General features: G+C 47.5%; 2 protein-coding genes across 2 annotated transcripts in view; one reads left to right on the forward strand and one right to left on the reverse strand.

Annotated features, from left to right (window-relative positions):
* LOC120748225 (U3 small nucleolar RNA-associated protein 14 homolog C-like) overlaps window positions 1-7,455 on the reverse strand; it is an 11,010-nt gene extending 3,555 nt beyond the window's left edge. Inside the window, 1 exon segment of the mRNA XM_040054337.1 lies at window positions 7,310-7,455. Coding sequence (XP_039910271.1) covers window positions 7,310-7,455 — 146 coding nt within the window.
* The window catches only part of LOC120748228 (zinc finger protein 271-like), a gene marked incomplete at its 3' end in the record, with an annotated part of 146,036 nt that extends 130,627 nt beyond the window's left edge, over window positions 1-15,409 (forward strand). The window contains 1 exon segment of the mRNA XM_058419143.1: window positions 14,683-15,409. Within this exon segment, the coding sequence (XP_058275126.1) occupies window positions 14,683-15,409 (727 nt within the window).
* Between the last annotated feature and the right edge of the window lie 695 nt (window positions 15,410-16,104).

The raw sequence follows: 16,104 nt of genomic DNA on the forward strand, positions 1-16,104 counted from the left end.
ATCTATATCTATATATCTATAAATCTTTCTGTATCAATATCTATATATCTGTATCTCCATATAAAATAATAATAATGTGAAACAATGCTGACAATACTGATTTGATAACTTTGGCTGCTCAAGGAGGTTACACTAAATATCCTACAGAAAAGCATTGGCCAGACCCAATTGTCCGTGGTAAATTTTGTGAAATTGTATACAATGAAAAAAGGAGGAAGGGAAGAAATTGGCTATTTTTAGAGGGTTTGCTGATAGTGTGATGCAGAATGCTTTGTCTGTTACAGTGAAAAACACAGTGATTAAGTCATGCTGGGTTTTTCATATCCCAGACAATCCCCAAGCTGCAGGAGTGGTTGAATGGATGAAGGGGTTGTTAAAAGAGCAGTTGAAATAACGAGGAGTTGGGGACCTGTCCCAGCCTGTTTGAAGTCCAACAGTCAGGAATCACCTTGACAGAAAGAGCAGTAGAAGAGTGGCAGAAAGAAGACAATTCTTCTTGGTGGGATTGGCCTCATGGCCACAAAATTGGAGGCTGCTGTGAAAAGTATTTGTGGCAGTGATTGTAATCATTGCAGTGTGAGCACTTGGTGTGTTATGATTGCATGTTCAAGTTGTTGGGACACTTTGTGCTGGGAAATGGAGTGCTGAGACTGTCTGAAAAGAGACATGGTCCCAAGAAAAAAAGGGGGATTTGATAAATAACAGAATAGCAACTAATTAGGCATGTTTTAGAAGGAATGTGAATTACAGCCCTGAGTAATGAGCTTCAGCAGCACTTAAATTGAAGACAAGATATTGAAATTGAAGAGGTGATGCCTTTATGCCCAATACTTCAGTCTAAGACTCTGGTTTGAAAGGATTGGTTTGAAGGTTGTAGTTCATCTGTAGGTCAAAGGACCCATTGAAAAACTGAGGCCTGTACACCAGGTCCTGAGTGAAGCCTGAACAACAGGCCCTGAGGCAAAGCTGACCTCTGGATAAAGCTTCCAAGCAAAGGTTATCTTTGTGTCTGCTCATTACTGAAGCACTGTTACCAATATGATCTCTGTATCAGTTCAGTGGTGAAATGTGGATTGACCTTTCTGTGTTGAAGAATCAGACAAGGCCCCATCTGGCCTTGTTTGGGGCTGTAGGATCAAAGTCAACTGCCTTGGTTCCTCCCTGAGCCCTGGCCAGGCTTTGGGAGAAACCCAACAGAAGAATGAAACCAGATGTTCCCACACTAGAAGTGATGTCAGCTTGTTTGCTTGACAATGTAGAAGCTGGGCCCTGTCGCAGTGAGGCTGGAAGCCTTGTTTCCTGCAAAGGTGGATGCAGCTGCAGGAATTCCCAGTGTCTGGGAGTGGCTCTGCAGTCCTTGGCTTCTCCCAGCTGATGTGTGGCTCAAGATGATGGTAAAGTCTGAGGGGAACTGCTGATGGATCTTTCTAAATGCCTACAGGCAGTCTTTGGTAGTAATGACTGGATGCATGGCTGAGCTCCTTTTGTAATTCTTTGCTAATGATGATGTGCTTTGCTGAGCTCATCCTTTTGTAATTCTTTGCAGCTTTGCATGATATAAATTCCACAATTCCTTAAGTTGGTGTCTGTGTCTTTGGTGCTGACCCTGGCCACTGGTGAAACAGGGCCCCATCCTGCCTAAGTGTTACCTGGGAAGACAAAAACCCTCACTCCAAATGTCACCCTTTCCTCCTTCCTCTCCCCACTTTATTCACTGAGCATGACGTCCCAGATGTGGTCTGGGATATCCCTGGGGTCAGTTGGGGTCACCTGTCCTGGCTGTGTCCCCTCCCAAGCTCCCCCACACCCCCAGCCCCTCCCCAGCGTGGCGGGACGAGGGGCAGGAAAGGCCTTGGCTGGAGGAGCTGAGCAAGACCAAAAGCATCTGTGTGTGCTCAGCCCTGTGCTCAGCACCCGAGCCCAGCAGTGTCCCAGTGCCAGTGTCCGTGGCATTTGTCCCTACAAGGGGTTTCCATGGCAATGGCCATGCCAGGTGACCCAGGTGTCCCACCCCAGTGACGGCTGCCATGGAAGCAGTGCCCAGCCCTGCCCCTTTCTGTCTGGCTGAGCTGGCCTTTGGCCCTGGCAGTGGCGTTTGCTGCTGGTTCCGCAGTGCCTGAGCAGCCAGCGCGGCACAGGGCCGGTGGCCATGGCACAAGCCCCCAGCAAGGGATCCCCTCTGGCTCTGGGCAGTGACACCAGCCCTGAGCAAGGGGCTGCTGCAGTGGGCTCAGTGCAGTGTCCATGGCCACAGCCCCTTGCCATGGCCCAGGGCAGGGTGGGATGAGGATCCACCCTCAGCTGGCCCAGGGCAGGGCTGCAGGGCCCTTCCCCACAGCCTGTGTGCACACAAGCACTTGCAGGGCTCTCTGCATTTCCCTTCCCCTCACTCTTGGCTCACTCACTCACCTCCCAACAACCCACTTGGTGCTTTGAGCTGCAAGGAGTCCAAAGCATGTCTGTCCTTCTGGAGTTGGTCTAATTCTGCCTTCAGCCAACTCTGGATTTGTGTTTCTTGCAGCACTTCCTGTGTGTCTAAATCATTCCTTGCATGCTTCTGCTCTGGGGAAGGGGAACCTCCTTGGAGGCAGCTTGGGCTTGGCACACCCTTGAGGAGTGCATCTGTTTTCAATGGGGAAACTCGGGAGTGTCTCCAAGCATTAATGGGTCCCACTGAGGTCCATCTCCAACCAGGCCCCTCATGGAGTTCTTGGAGGAGAGAATTGGAGGCCAGGATTGCGCAAACCTGTTAGAGACTCAGTTTGGAAAGGAGAATGGAAAGTACCTTATTAAAAAACCAGGAGTACCTTGAAGCATTGCTGAGCCCCACTGAGTGTTGTTACTGACAAAGGATCTCAAGGGGCTCATTACAGCAGATCATTGCAGGCCATGATTGCACAAACCTCTCAGAGACTCCAAGGCAGAAGCAAAACCCCAAGACCTTTGAAAAGCCTTTGAAGTGCCTTGGAAGCCCCACCAGGGCCATTCCTGAGCAAGGCTCCCCAGGGACTGGTTCCAGCAGATCCCTGAGGCCAGGAGTGCAGGGAGGCAAAGGCTCTGTGCAGGCAGCTGAGATGCTGAGCAAAGCCTGGCCTGGCTGGAGGCAGCAGAAGGGCCAAGGCCTGAGCCCCAGCCCCAGGGAAGGCAGATCCTGTCCCTCAGCTGAGCCTTGCTCAGGGCTCTGCCAGGGCCCCTGGCATGTGTGGGGATGCTGAGGGCAGGACAAGGGGGTGACAGTGCCCAGCCTTGCTGGGGCTGTGCCAGGAGGCCCCAGGGCCTGAGGACAAGGTGTCTCCTCCCAGCCCTTGGTGGCACAGACACTGCTGTGCCCCAGGACACCAGGACTTGGCTTCTCCTGGGCACTGCCAGCCTTGCCAGGGCCCTTGGCCATGTCCAGCACAGCTTGTCCTGCACTGTCCCACAGAATGGGGATGCTGGCCCATGGCCTGAGCCTGCCCCACAGCCCACCTCAGAAATGAACCTCCTAGATTGGGTGGGGGTTCTGGTTAGGAGATGGGCCAGATGTTGAAGGAGCACATTTCCCCAGTGGTGGCCTCATTAGACTCAGCCCCAGCTGCTGGGAAACCTTCCCCCTGCCCTGAAAAGGGAGACTCTGATGGTGCAGCAGTGGGACCCACAGATGTTACAACCATCCAGGTTCCAGCTGAACCACAGGGGCATCACAGCCAGCAGCAGCTGGAAGCAAAGAAGTATAAAATGAAATCAGAGCACCCAGGTAACAAGGACAAGAAAAGAGGGCCCTCACAACCCGCAGGGCAACCAGAGGTTGTGATCATCACTGAGTCCCTGACACATGAAAGTCTCCATAATCTGCAAAAAGATATTGCATGATATTGCATGTGAGGCTTTTACAGCTTGGTTACTTCAGGTCTGAGACCTTAGAGGTCCAGGCATGCAACTGGATAGTGGTGAGGCAAGGAATTTGGGACCCTTGACCCAGGACTCAGGTGTGAATCAGGTATTCAGAAGGGAGCCTGGCCCCCTTTCTTTCTGGGAGCCACTTTTAATGAGTGTAAGGGAGAGGTTTGTCCACAGAGACAGAATGCAGCAGCACCATCATGAAATGTGCTGGAAGACCCTTGAGGAGGATGACCAAAATCTGCCAGCAGAAGAAACACGTTATGCTCTTTTCACTGACTGTTCCTATCGCATCGTAGGGATGAACCAGAAGTGGAAAGCAGCCGTATGGAGCCCCACACGACAGGTCACAGAAGGTACTGAAGGAGAAGGTGGATCGAGTCAACTCGCTGAAACCAAAGGTGTTCAATCGGCCCTGGACATGGCTGAAAGTGAGAAGTGGCCAAAGCTCTACCTCTACACTGATTTGTGGATGGTAGCCAATGCTCTGTGGGGTTGGCTGGAAAGAAGCAAACTGGCAGTGTAGGGGAAATCCAATCTGGGCTGCTGATGAGTGGAAAGACATTGCCACTCGGGTGGAGAAGATATCTGTGAAAGTCTATCATTTAGATGTCCATGTCCCCAAGAGTCGGGCTAATGAGGAGCACAGAAACAACAAGCAGGTTGATCAGGCAGCGAAGACAGAATATCAAAGATAGATTTAGATTGGCAACACAGGAGAGAGTTGTTCCTAGCTCGATGGGCCCATGATGCCTCAGGTCATCAGGGCAGAGATGCCACCTAGAAGTGGGAACGAGATCAAGGTGAGTCATTGAAAACCGATATAGTCACGGACAAAGACCCTCTAACTAATTAAAGTTAGAAAGTGGTATGTTTCTTCACCGGCGGGCGAGACGGGAGTCATCTCCGAAAGGCGTGGCCGCCCCAAACAAGGCTCTTTGCTCTCTGTTTATTTTCCAAGATCTTACATACAATACATACGCATAACCCCAGCACCTCCCATCCCCGCTCTGTATTAAAATGAGGCTATTCGTCCTTCACGTGTGCACAGTTCTTCTCTTGAATTGGGTCGGTGGTCTTGAATTGAGTCAGTAGTCTCAAAGGATGAAGTCAGGAGGGTCTTCATCAGGTCTCTGTGGCCCTCTGGCACAATCCAAGATCCCCTGCTTTGTGATTGATTGATACCAAGTCCAGGTGCTGGCCATTGTTCTTGCTGGTTTCAATCTGTTCTTATGATGGTTCACTTACTCCACTTTTTTTATAAACAAGTTCATAATATAATAGTTAGCTCTAGCTTGGACATCTAATAATCATTAACCTACCATTTACTAACCTAACTTAACATCTTGATCAATATAAATTGCTTCTAACCCTTAGCTAAAATCTTAACTCTTTAAAGTCATGTCTCATTTCCCCACTCCTTCTTCAAAGTTAGTAAATTCTTTTACTAATATGTAAATTCTTCTTCATCTAGCAAAACTGTGCAGTAGGGGTCTTTTAAAACTGTACTATGCTCTTAATATTAAAATTAAAGCTGCTAGTCGCTTTGGCATTTTCCAATTCCAAAAAATATTATAGCAAACAAAATCAAATTATACCAACTAAATTAAACAAAACAATAATCAAATCAACCAAGGTATTGAGCAAACCAGTTGCAGCTGGTGACTACCCAGAAAGCACATCCCACCAATGATGGGATGGGCCTTCTTCTTACCTTTAAATACTCTCTGTATAGTCTCTGTGTCATGATGCATTGTGATCAAAGTTCTCTTTCTTTCTATTTTTTTTTCTTTAATCCATGGTGTTTCAATAATTGTGCAACTAAAGTTAAGTTCATCTCTATAGGCACAGGCAATATTTCTTGAACAGGAGTCAAGTTTGCCTTTATATGTTGGTGGGATACAACATGTGCCTAATAGGAAAAATCACATTCCTCAATTTTGACAAAGTTACAAATGCACAAGTTAGATTAAGTTTTCTTACACAGTTGCATTTGTAATTTTTAGCATCTGAATCAGAGACTTACAGGAGACAAAATCATAAGCTTTCCCTTGGCCCTTAGATTTACCAGTCACATTATAATGCAGTGGTGCTGCATTAGCTGTGGCTATAGCGAAGGTCATAAATGCCACAACTTTCCAGGCTATACCTGTTTGATTACCCATTACAATTACAAGCTTTCCTATTTCTCAAAAAGTTGTTATATTAGACTTATGATTTATTCTCCCAAGAAAGTTTTAATTTTAGTTCATTGTCACCCAATATAACTTCCCAGAGTTTCTCAGGAGCTTTCTTCACTTGTGAGTGATGGATCCAGGTGCTTTGTTCCTTGATCTTGATTGTATTAAAGATGATGAGGAGCACTTGGAATGGTCCCTCCCACCGTGGTTCAAAGGTTTTTCTGCAAAAGACTTAATGTATACGTAATCCCCAGGCTATACATCATGTACTGGTCCATCTCGTTCTCTGGTTTGAGCCCCAGTTTTATAATTTGCTGCTTAATTTGCTGCACAATTTTGAAATCAAATATGGCCTCCTATCTAAAAACATTGTGGCTGGGACTCCAAAGCATGGTATTATTTCTTGTAACACTGCTTTGGTTGCCTCTTGCACTTTGGCAGTTCTGGTAGGGAAAGCTTCTGGCCACCCTGAAAAGGTATCTGTTAATACCAAGAGGTATCAGTACCCTCTTTTCCTGGGTAGTACTGAAAAATCAATTTGCTATTGCTGCCCAGTACATATCTTTTCCCAATTTGCCCAAGCTTTGGTTTAAAAATAGTTTTGGGATTAGTTTGGAGGCAGAGGCTACATTGGCAAGTCACCTATACTTTACAAATTTCTAGTTATAATTCTATCTTTCAAATAGTTATACAAATCATCCATTCCCCAATGTGTTTTTTTCATGTTCCTTTTTCACTGCTGACCATAGCATATAAGAGGGGATCATAATCTTTCCTTTTATCTGTAATAGCCCACACCTCTTGTCCTTTTTACTGTGCTTTGGCTTACTTTCAATGGAGATTTGCTCATCTGGAATTAAGGCTGCCTATCTCACCTTTAGCTGCTTCTTTTGCCTTTCTGTCCACCAGGTCGTTTCCTTGCTCCAATTCAGAGCTCACTTTCTGGTGTGCCTTGATATGCATGATGGCTATCTTTTCAGGTAGCTGGACTACCTCCAACAGTTGTATTATTTCTTGTGCATGTTTAATACTCTTTTTCTTGTCAATTCAACAGTCCTCTTTCTTTCCAGACGGCTCCATGTGCATGAACTACCCCAAATGCATACCTTAAGTCTGTGTAGATATTAACTTTCTTTCTTTTTGCCAGCTCTAAAGCCCGAGTTCAGGCAGTTATTTCAGCCTTCTGTGCCGAGGTGTTGGTTGGTAATGGTCCAGACTCTATGACCTCTCTGCTTGTAGTAACCACATACCCAGCATGCCTTCCACTGATGACATAGCTGCTTCCATCGGTGGACCAGGTCTCAGTATTCTCAAGCAGGGTATCCTTCAGATCCGGGCAACTGGAGTAGGTGGCTTCGATGGCCTCCAGGCACTCATGGATCACTGGTTCTCCCATACTCATGCTGAGGAAGGAAGCTGGATTCACAATGTTAATTACCACAATCTCAACATCTTGGTACTTCAGGAATCTCTGTGGGGAGAGCTAATGTCCCCCTTTCATTTTAGGGCTGCAGACACTGTGTGGGATACTACCACGGTCATCTTCTGGCCTGGGGTGAACTTGCGTGCTTCTTGGATGTTCACTGCCACTGCTGCAATGGCTCTGAGGCACCCTGGCCATCCCTTAGCTGCTGCATGCAGCTGCTTAGGCGACTGCCCTGCGATACGGGCCCAGGTTTTGTGATAGTATTCCTAAGGCAATCCCCTACTTCTCATGTGAAAACAAAAAAGAATGGTTTACTCACGTCTGCAAGTCCCAGGGCTGGAGCTGACATGAGGGCCTTCTTTAGCTGGTCAAAGGCTCGAGTTGCTTCTTTTGGAGATCCCTGCTCCCTTCTGTGATCAAGGCATACAGAGGTTTAACAAGCAACCCATGGTTAGAAATCCACAGTCTGCACCACTCTGTCATGCCTAGAAAAGTTCTCAGTTCTTTTACTGTCTGGAGTTCTGGGGTCTGGCATATTGCTTCCTTGTGATCCTGTCCTAAGGTTCGTGGTCCAGTACTAACCTCATGGCCCAAATAAATAACTGTTTGCTTCACCTAAAAAGTTTAGGAGGCTTACCATCCACTCCAGACAAGCCTCTTGAGTTTTGGTAGCTATCAGGAGGTCGTCCACATACTGTAACAGTTGTCTTCCTGACGGAGCTTCCCGGGATTCCAGATCTTTTGCTAGTTCTCCAAACAAAGTGGGCAAATTTTTTGAACTCCTGCAGAAGCACTGTCCATGTGAGCTGACTTTTTTTTTATTCAAATGCAAAAATTTTCTGACTGGCTTCATGGAGAAGAAGGCAAAAGAAAGCATCCCTTAAATCTAAAACAATAAACCATGTTAGTTCAGGTGTTAAACAAGTTAACCAAGTGTAAGGGTTGGGAACCACTGGGTATAAATCCTCAGTTATCCAATTAACAGCTATGATCCATCAGGCTTTTTAACAGGAAAAAGAAATTCAATCACTGAGCTAATCCCTTAACTTTTCTTCAGGGGGGTATTGCTTAACTCTAACTAGTTGTTTTCTTGTTTTTTTAAACTTAACTTGCACTGGGGGTGCATTCTTTGCTCTCCTGGTATGTTAGAAGCCCAAACCCCAGAAAATACCTGATCTGCTATTTTCCTGTAAATCTCACCTTCACTTTTAACTTTAGCCTCATTAGTTATCTACATCAAGCTTAACAATTCCACATATTGTTGATCCTCAACCTCCAAAGTAATCTCTCCATTTTTAAATATTTTTTTTTACCTCTAGTTGTTCCAATAGATCCCTACCCAAAAGTGCTGATGGAGCATTGGGCATATATAAAAACCTGTGAATTCCCCATTGTTTCCCAAGTTTATATTTCAAAAACTTCATTTCTTTTTCTTTGTTCGCTAGTTTCATTAGAACTAGAGGGTCTCCTAGGGTAAGATCCTCCGGTCCATCTCAGTTTTTCTTAACATGAGCAACCACTGCCTCCCCGTTGTGATGTTCTCTTCTTTGGTTTGTTTCTGACTCCGTTGTGCCATAGGAACCTTTGGAGAGGGCTCCTCTTCCTCACTGTCACTGCTGGGCAGTGGGAGAGATTTAGGAGTAAGTAGAATAGTCAGAAAATAGAAGGTGAAGCTGAACTTGAAATAGAAATCAGAGTTGATTCAGCTGTGCTTAGAGCTAGAGACAGAGTTGAAATAGAAATTGCTTTGGTTAAAGATGGAGTTGGAGTTAAAGGTGGAGCTGGAGTTGAAACAGAAATTGTTGCTCTAAATCAGCTTGATCAAGGAGCTGTTGTTTACACTGGGCACATTCTCTGTACCGGTTAGCAGAAGAACAATAGTAACATCCTGCACAAATTTTACACTGCAAAAGCACCCAGGCACAGTGACAACCTCTAGATGCACCAAAAGCTGCAGGAAAATTCCCAAAATTACAAGCTATTCCATTCACTTCTTTTTGACTTTCTAAATTCTCCACAGCCCATTGCTCCTACTCCAGAGCCACTAGTCTCCCAACAGACATCTGATATAAACCTTCTAAATACATTTTCTTATTTCCTCTGTCTATTCACCAGTTTGCTGAATTCACAAACTCCTACGAGTCAAGCCTAAACCACTTAGGTAAAGGAATTCCTTTTATTCATCTGGCCAGACTGAGTTCTCAGACTGAAGTTACCCTTCTTTTAATTCCAACAATCTACAAACACAGTTTCCATACCTAAAATCACAACTAAGCTCTTGTCAAGGGTTTCTATTCCTTCTTGCCAAACTGGTTCTGACCTTTGTCTGTGCTCAATCTACTTCAAAAACATTCACGCCTCAGCTCGCAGAGGCTAATCAACTCTTTCACTCAGCATATGCTGCACTTAAAACTTTTAACACAAGATGGATGTTGCCTCAAAAATAGTTACAGTGAATATCATCCCAGTAACCAAAACACACACACCACAGTCACAGCAGGGAGGGGGCTTTAAGGGTTTTCATACACCCCACTCGCTTCGGTTTTCCCCGGCCGTTTCAGTCGCCCGAAAATGGAACCGCGGGTCCAAACTCCTCAATCACTTCGTGCTGGTAGCACGTCTCAACAAACTCTCTCACAATCGTTCTCACAGTCAGGACACATTCACACAGTGTAACAACCACAAATCAGGATTTGGCCTTACAATTGCTAGTCCCGGATTCTAGCAAACTGAGCCCTCTATGGCACAGCAAATGGCAAAATCCCCTTCTGCCAGCAGCAACAATCCGAGCCCTCCACGGCCCGGTACAACAGCTTAACAGCTTTCTCTGCTGGCAACCAAGTACAACTGCCCAGATACCAATCAAGCTTGCAAGCACACTACAGAGGCACAAGTTGTGCGTGGGACGTCTCCCACGACTTACCAACAGCCTTTCCTGACCATGCGTACGCCTTACAGGTCAAATCACTTACGACACAAACTCTTACAAAACACAACACACACGGTGCACCAATAATTCTTCCACAGCCTAGACACGCAAACCCACAAAACACAAATCTGTGCACACTACACACACACATGGCGCGTGTGGAGCCGCAATCAGGATTTTCTGCCACCCACAACGGGACCCTTTGCATCCTAAAACTCAGGCTAGCCGCTCGAATTATGGATGACCAAGGGACCTTTAAACCACAAACTGACAACAAAACCGGTTGTCCTACTGCCGCTCTTGCCCCTGTCATGGGACATAGATTATCAAGGCACAACAAAAACCGGTTGCCACTCCTCACCACGGGACACGGGTTACCAAACCAAACCAAGCCAAACCAGGCTCTGCAGAGCTGTCACAACTTAGGCATGCGTTGTGCACGAGACGTCTCTCAGTGTCTTACCAACCGCCTATACCGAAAAGGTACCTATTTTTCAAGTATAAACATACCTTTTTGTCCGGAGTTTTAGGAGTCAGGAGTTCTTGTCTGCTGCTGGATGAACAGGTCGGGCAGCGGAGCCCACTCTTCCAGGAATATCCCGGGGGTGCCCTGAGGGGGTCCTCCACCCGAGCTGGTCTCAGAGCCAAGCAGAACCTTCTCCTGGCTGGATCGCCAAATTGAGTCATTGAAAACCGATACAGTCACGGACAAAGACCCTCTAACTAATTAAAGTTAGAAAGTGGTATGTTTATTCACCGTCGGGCAGCATGGGAGTCATCTCTGAAAGGCGTGGCCGCCCCGAACAAGGCTCTTTGCTCTCTGTTTATTTTCCAAGATCTTACATACAATACATATGCATAACCCCAGCACCTCCCATCCCCGCTCTGTATTAAAATGAGGCTATTAGTCCTTCACGTGTGCACAGTTCTTCTCTTGAATTGGGTCGGTGGTCTCGAATTGGGTCAGTGGTCTCAAAGGATGAAGTCAGGAGAGTCTTCATCAGGTCTCTGTGACCCTCTGGCACGATCCAAGGTCTCCTGCTTTGTGATTGATTGATACCAAGTCCAGGTGCTGGCCATTGTTCTTACTGGTTTCAATCTGTTCTTATGACGGTTCACTTACTCCACTTTTTCTATAAACAAGCTCATAATATAATAGTTAGCTCTAGCTTGGACATCTAATAATCATTAACCTACCATTTACTAATCTAACTTACATCTTGATCAATATAAATTGCTTCTAACCCTTAGCTAAACTCTTAACTCTTTAAAGTCATGTCTCACCGGGGGTTTTCCCCCACTGCCCCGCGCGGCCTCTCTGCCAAATGCCGCGCTTCCCCCCGTGCCTGTGTCCCGCGGCTGCTCCCTCGAGTCCCACCTCACATCTCCCCCTCTCACTGGGGCTCCCCCAGGCAGCAGCTTCACCTTCTAAAAAGCTCATTGTGTTAGGAAAATTAATCCACAAACACCAGAGGTCTATGTCCAAAAAGGAGACAGAGGAGTCCTTTTACTTTATTCAAATAAAGGGAGAGGCCATGGGGCATTTCCCCTGGGGTCTCTCAGCTTTTTGGAGGACACAGCCTCCTTTTTATCCTAATTTCCCGGCCGCATTTCCCTCTCTCTTTCCCCATTGGCTGAGGTACTTGAGAGGTACAGACTTCCCGAAATGCCTAAGACCTAAGATTCCCCTTTTAATGTATAACCCCCTGCTAATTTTTAATTTTTATGGGATTTATGGGTTTTCCCCATTGTTGCTTTCATCTTTCAATATTCAATTTCATTTACAAACAACTTATGGTTTGTTTGTAAAGGCAAGTATCTTCTTTTCCAGTCATCAATCAGTAGAATCCTTCCCATTGTTTCTCTTATCTCTCAGTGCTAGTTTTATCTACCTGCAGACTCAGGGCTTCTTTGTAAACAAAAAGCTCATTCCTCTCAATTGCTACAGGTTGTGCTCTTACTTCCTAAGCCTAAACTAGCATAGAAAAACAACTTGAAAATTGCCATTGATCATAGAGCGAATTGAAGGGTAGTGTGTCTGCTCTCCTAATGTTTCAGTCTTCTGATTTGATTTCTGTGAGAACCTTCTCCACTAGTGACAGCTAAATCCCCAAACTAATTTACTTACTTTGTCTTCAGCTACATCATGGAAAATGAATCTTGCCTGGGTTTTTATTTTGTTTGGGGCTGCCCCTCCCCCTGAGCTTGTGCTCAAGTAACTACTACATGAGTGGTTTCAATCTTGGTCCTTTGTAATATTATGCAAGAGAACAGTTTCTTAACAAAATTACCAATGGGAATTCTACTAGAAAAATATGTTTGTTTTACACATTGACGATTCACATCTTAAAAGAAAAATGTGCGTGTTTTAATTGTGCGTTGGCTTTTTAACTCAACCAGTCTAGAGTCTCCACTTGCATCCTGCTGCTGAAAGGAAAAGAAAGATGCAAAAACATATGGTTTTGGGTGTTATTCCTGATGTAACCAAAAACATTTATTCCACTACCATCTGTTAAAAGCAGGAGGGCAGGTTGTTTATCTCTTCCATGACCCATCCCTCATATCTCTGAGGGGGATCTTCTCTTAATGGGCCAGCTGTTAAAACCAAATGGGGCAGTGTTCCTTATCTCTTCCATGACCTCTCCTCCCTCCAGGGAGATATCTTCTGTTAATGGGCCTTTGAGCTTCACTGCATGACTGATAAAATTACATCATCCCATTGTGAGATGCTCCTCCCAGAGGGAGGAGACAAGCATTCCCACCTGGATATAATCTGAGATTCAAACACCAGAAGCAGCCTGGTTTCCACTGGATTCCCAGAGGAGGAGCAGACCCATCTACACCACCACTGGACATTCAGAGGAAAACTACAGCCTTCTACAAGATCATTGCTTCAACAAAACCACATCTGTCACTCCAGAAGGACCGCAGCCACGATTTGATTGGGCTGTAAGCAACACCCTGACTACCCAGGTGTCAGGTTGGATTCTGACTTTTTTTTTTTTTCCCCAACTGCATTTTTAGTTTAATTTTCCTACTGAAGAACTGATATTCCTACTGCCATATCTTTGCTCGAGAGCCCATTAATTTCAAAATTATAATTCAAAGAGAGGCGGTTTTTATTTTCTGTTTCAAGGGAGGCTCCTGACTTCCTTAGCAGACACCTGTCCTACCAACCCAAGACAGGGAGCTCAGCTCAGATATCCTGAGGGGTCCCTGGGTTGGGTTTTTTGGGGTGGGGATGTTTGGAGAAGTAAGAACTCCAAAACTGGATGGAAAATGCCCCTTGGGGGGGGTCCCAGTGGCAGGTGCCATCAGAGGCAGCCTGGAGGAGCAGAGCCCTGTGTCCCCCAGGAGCCCAGAGAGGGGGAAGTGCGGCGATTTGCAAGACCCTCAACAACCTGGCATTGGGGTAGGGGGGGACTCCCTGGAGCCCTGCATCACAAAGTAGAGAATAAGGGGAGAAGGGACCCAAGGGGACCCCAAAACCCCCAGCATCCCTAAATGGAAAATGGCAAATGGGGAAACATTTTGGATTCCTGGGATTTCTAGCAGCCTGGGGAGGGCAGGGACTGAGTAGATGGGAACCCCCCAGTGCAGGTGTGACCCCCAGCAGCTGGGACAGGGGGGAATCCCCAAACACCAAAGGAGAGAGACCAGAGACAGGGAGCTCCACGGAGGAATTTTCAGGGCTGCTCTTGGTGTTGGATAGGCTATTAGGGACTCCAGATGTCTGGTGACCTGTAGATTTGGACTTGAGCAGAGAGACATTCAAACTTAACATACTCATCCTTTGTTTTTGCCCAAACCAGGATCTCCCATTCCCAAACCTTGGCCAGATGGAGAAGGCATCTGCAAGGAAGAGGAAGATGCCCCAGGACAGCCAGGCAGGTGAGGAGGAAGTCAGTGCCCCTTTCCCCCTCTCTCCTGCTCCATCTCCCAGGCCAGCGTGGCCCCTGGCTGCAGGACAACCCCGCTGCCGACGCCGTCCTGCCAGGGATGCATTGGGGGATCTCCTTCCCCTTCCCTGTGGCACAGAGGCAAATCCCATCCTGTCCTTGTCCTTCCTCTCCCAGACAAGGAGCTGAGGATGGAGACCAAGGAGGACAAATCGCCGCGCCAGAACCTTGTGGAAGAGGCCATTTTGAGTGGCTCCATGGCACAGGAATACAAAAGGGAGAAAAAGCGCCAGAGATTCTACAGGAGGAAGGACTCCAAACCCATCCCAGGGTGCAACAAGGGGGAAAGACCAACCCTGTGCCAGGAAGGTGGACAGAGCTTCAGCCAGAGCAGCACCCCTGTCCAGCACCCGATCATCCACACTGCAGAGAGGCCATGTGAGTGTTCCGTGTGTGGGAAGAGGTTTCGGACCAGCTCAGATCTCCTCGTGCACCAGCGGGTTCACACAGAGGAGAGGCCCTTCCACTGCCCCGACTGCAGGAAGGGCTTCAAGCACAGCTCCCACCTCAACAGGCACCGGCGCATCCATACCGGGGAGAGGCCCTACGAGTGTGGGCAATGTGGGATGAGCTTCAGAGAGCGCTCCAACCTGATCTGCCACCTGAGGATCCACACCGGGGAACGGCCCTACAAGTGTGAGCAGTGTGGGAAGAGCTTCAGCCAGCGTTCCTCCTTGATCCTCCACCAGAACATCCACGCTGAGGAAAGGCCATACAAGTGTGGGGAATGTGGGAAGGGCTTCAACCAGAGGTCCCAGCTGATCATCCACCAAATGATCCACACTGGGGAGAGGCCCTACGAGTGTCTCGAGTGTGGGAAGAAGTTTCGGACCAGCTCAGATCTCCTCGTGCACCAGCGGATTCACAGAGAGGAGAGGCCCTTCCGCTGCCCCAGCTGCAGGAAGGGCTTCAAGCAAAACTCCACCCTCATCACCCACCGGCGCATCCACACTGGGGAGAGGCCCTACAAGTGTCCCCAGTGTGGGAAGAGCTTCTCTAGGAGTTCTAACTTGAGGCAACACCAGCGGAGGCATCGGTAAGAGAAGCCCTGTGAGTGCCCCGACTGTGGGAAGAGCTTTGTGCGCTGCTCCAACTCCATCCCTCATCAGAGGACCCACAGTGGGCAGAGCCCTGGTGACCAACATTTCCCGTGACCCACGCCGAGAAGTCACCTCTCACTTTCTCTGCCCCTGGCAATGATGTGAGCTGGGACTGAAGAACATGAGGGTCTGGCCATGGCGCCTCCATTGTATTTGAGCCCATCTCAGGGCATTGCCAGGGGCAGGAAAGGGACTCTCTCTCTCCCCGAAGGTGAATGGTGTCCTTTCCAGGCAGGAGGAAATACGTGGCTGGGAAGAGCCAGTCAGTGCTGTTGTAGTTTTCCCTGTTTATCGTTTATCTTATCCCTTCTGTTATCAATATTGTTTCTGTTCCTAATTTTTCCTAATCTTGTTGCTATTCCCAGTAAATTCTTCTTATTCTAGTCCGGGATCTTTGCCTTTTGTACTTTCCATGGGAGTCTTGATGGCAGTGAGCAGCAGCTCAGTTTTAGTGGGGACACAAAATTGGGGAATCCCATTCCTAAACCCCGGCCTGTGGAAACCGAGCATCCCAGCTGGTCCCAGCCCTGGTTCCCCTGGCAGCAGCCTTGGGAGCAGGTCCCTGGCTGGGGGCTGTGGGAACCTCTTCACTCTGGGGCCCAGGGACAGGACTGGAGGGAAGGGCTGGAGC

Source organism: Hirundo rustica, unplaced genomic scaffold (genome assembly GCF_015227805.2).
Source record: "Hirundo rustica isolate bHirRus1 unplaced genomic scaffold, bHirRus1.pri.v3 scaffold_98_arrow_ctg1, whole genome shotgun sequence".
Lineage (NCBI taxonomy): Eukaryota > Metazoa > Chordata > Aves > Passeriformes > Hirundinidae > Hirundo > Hirundo rustica.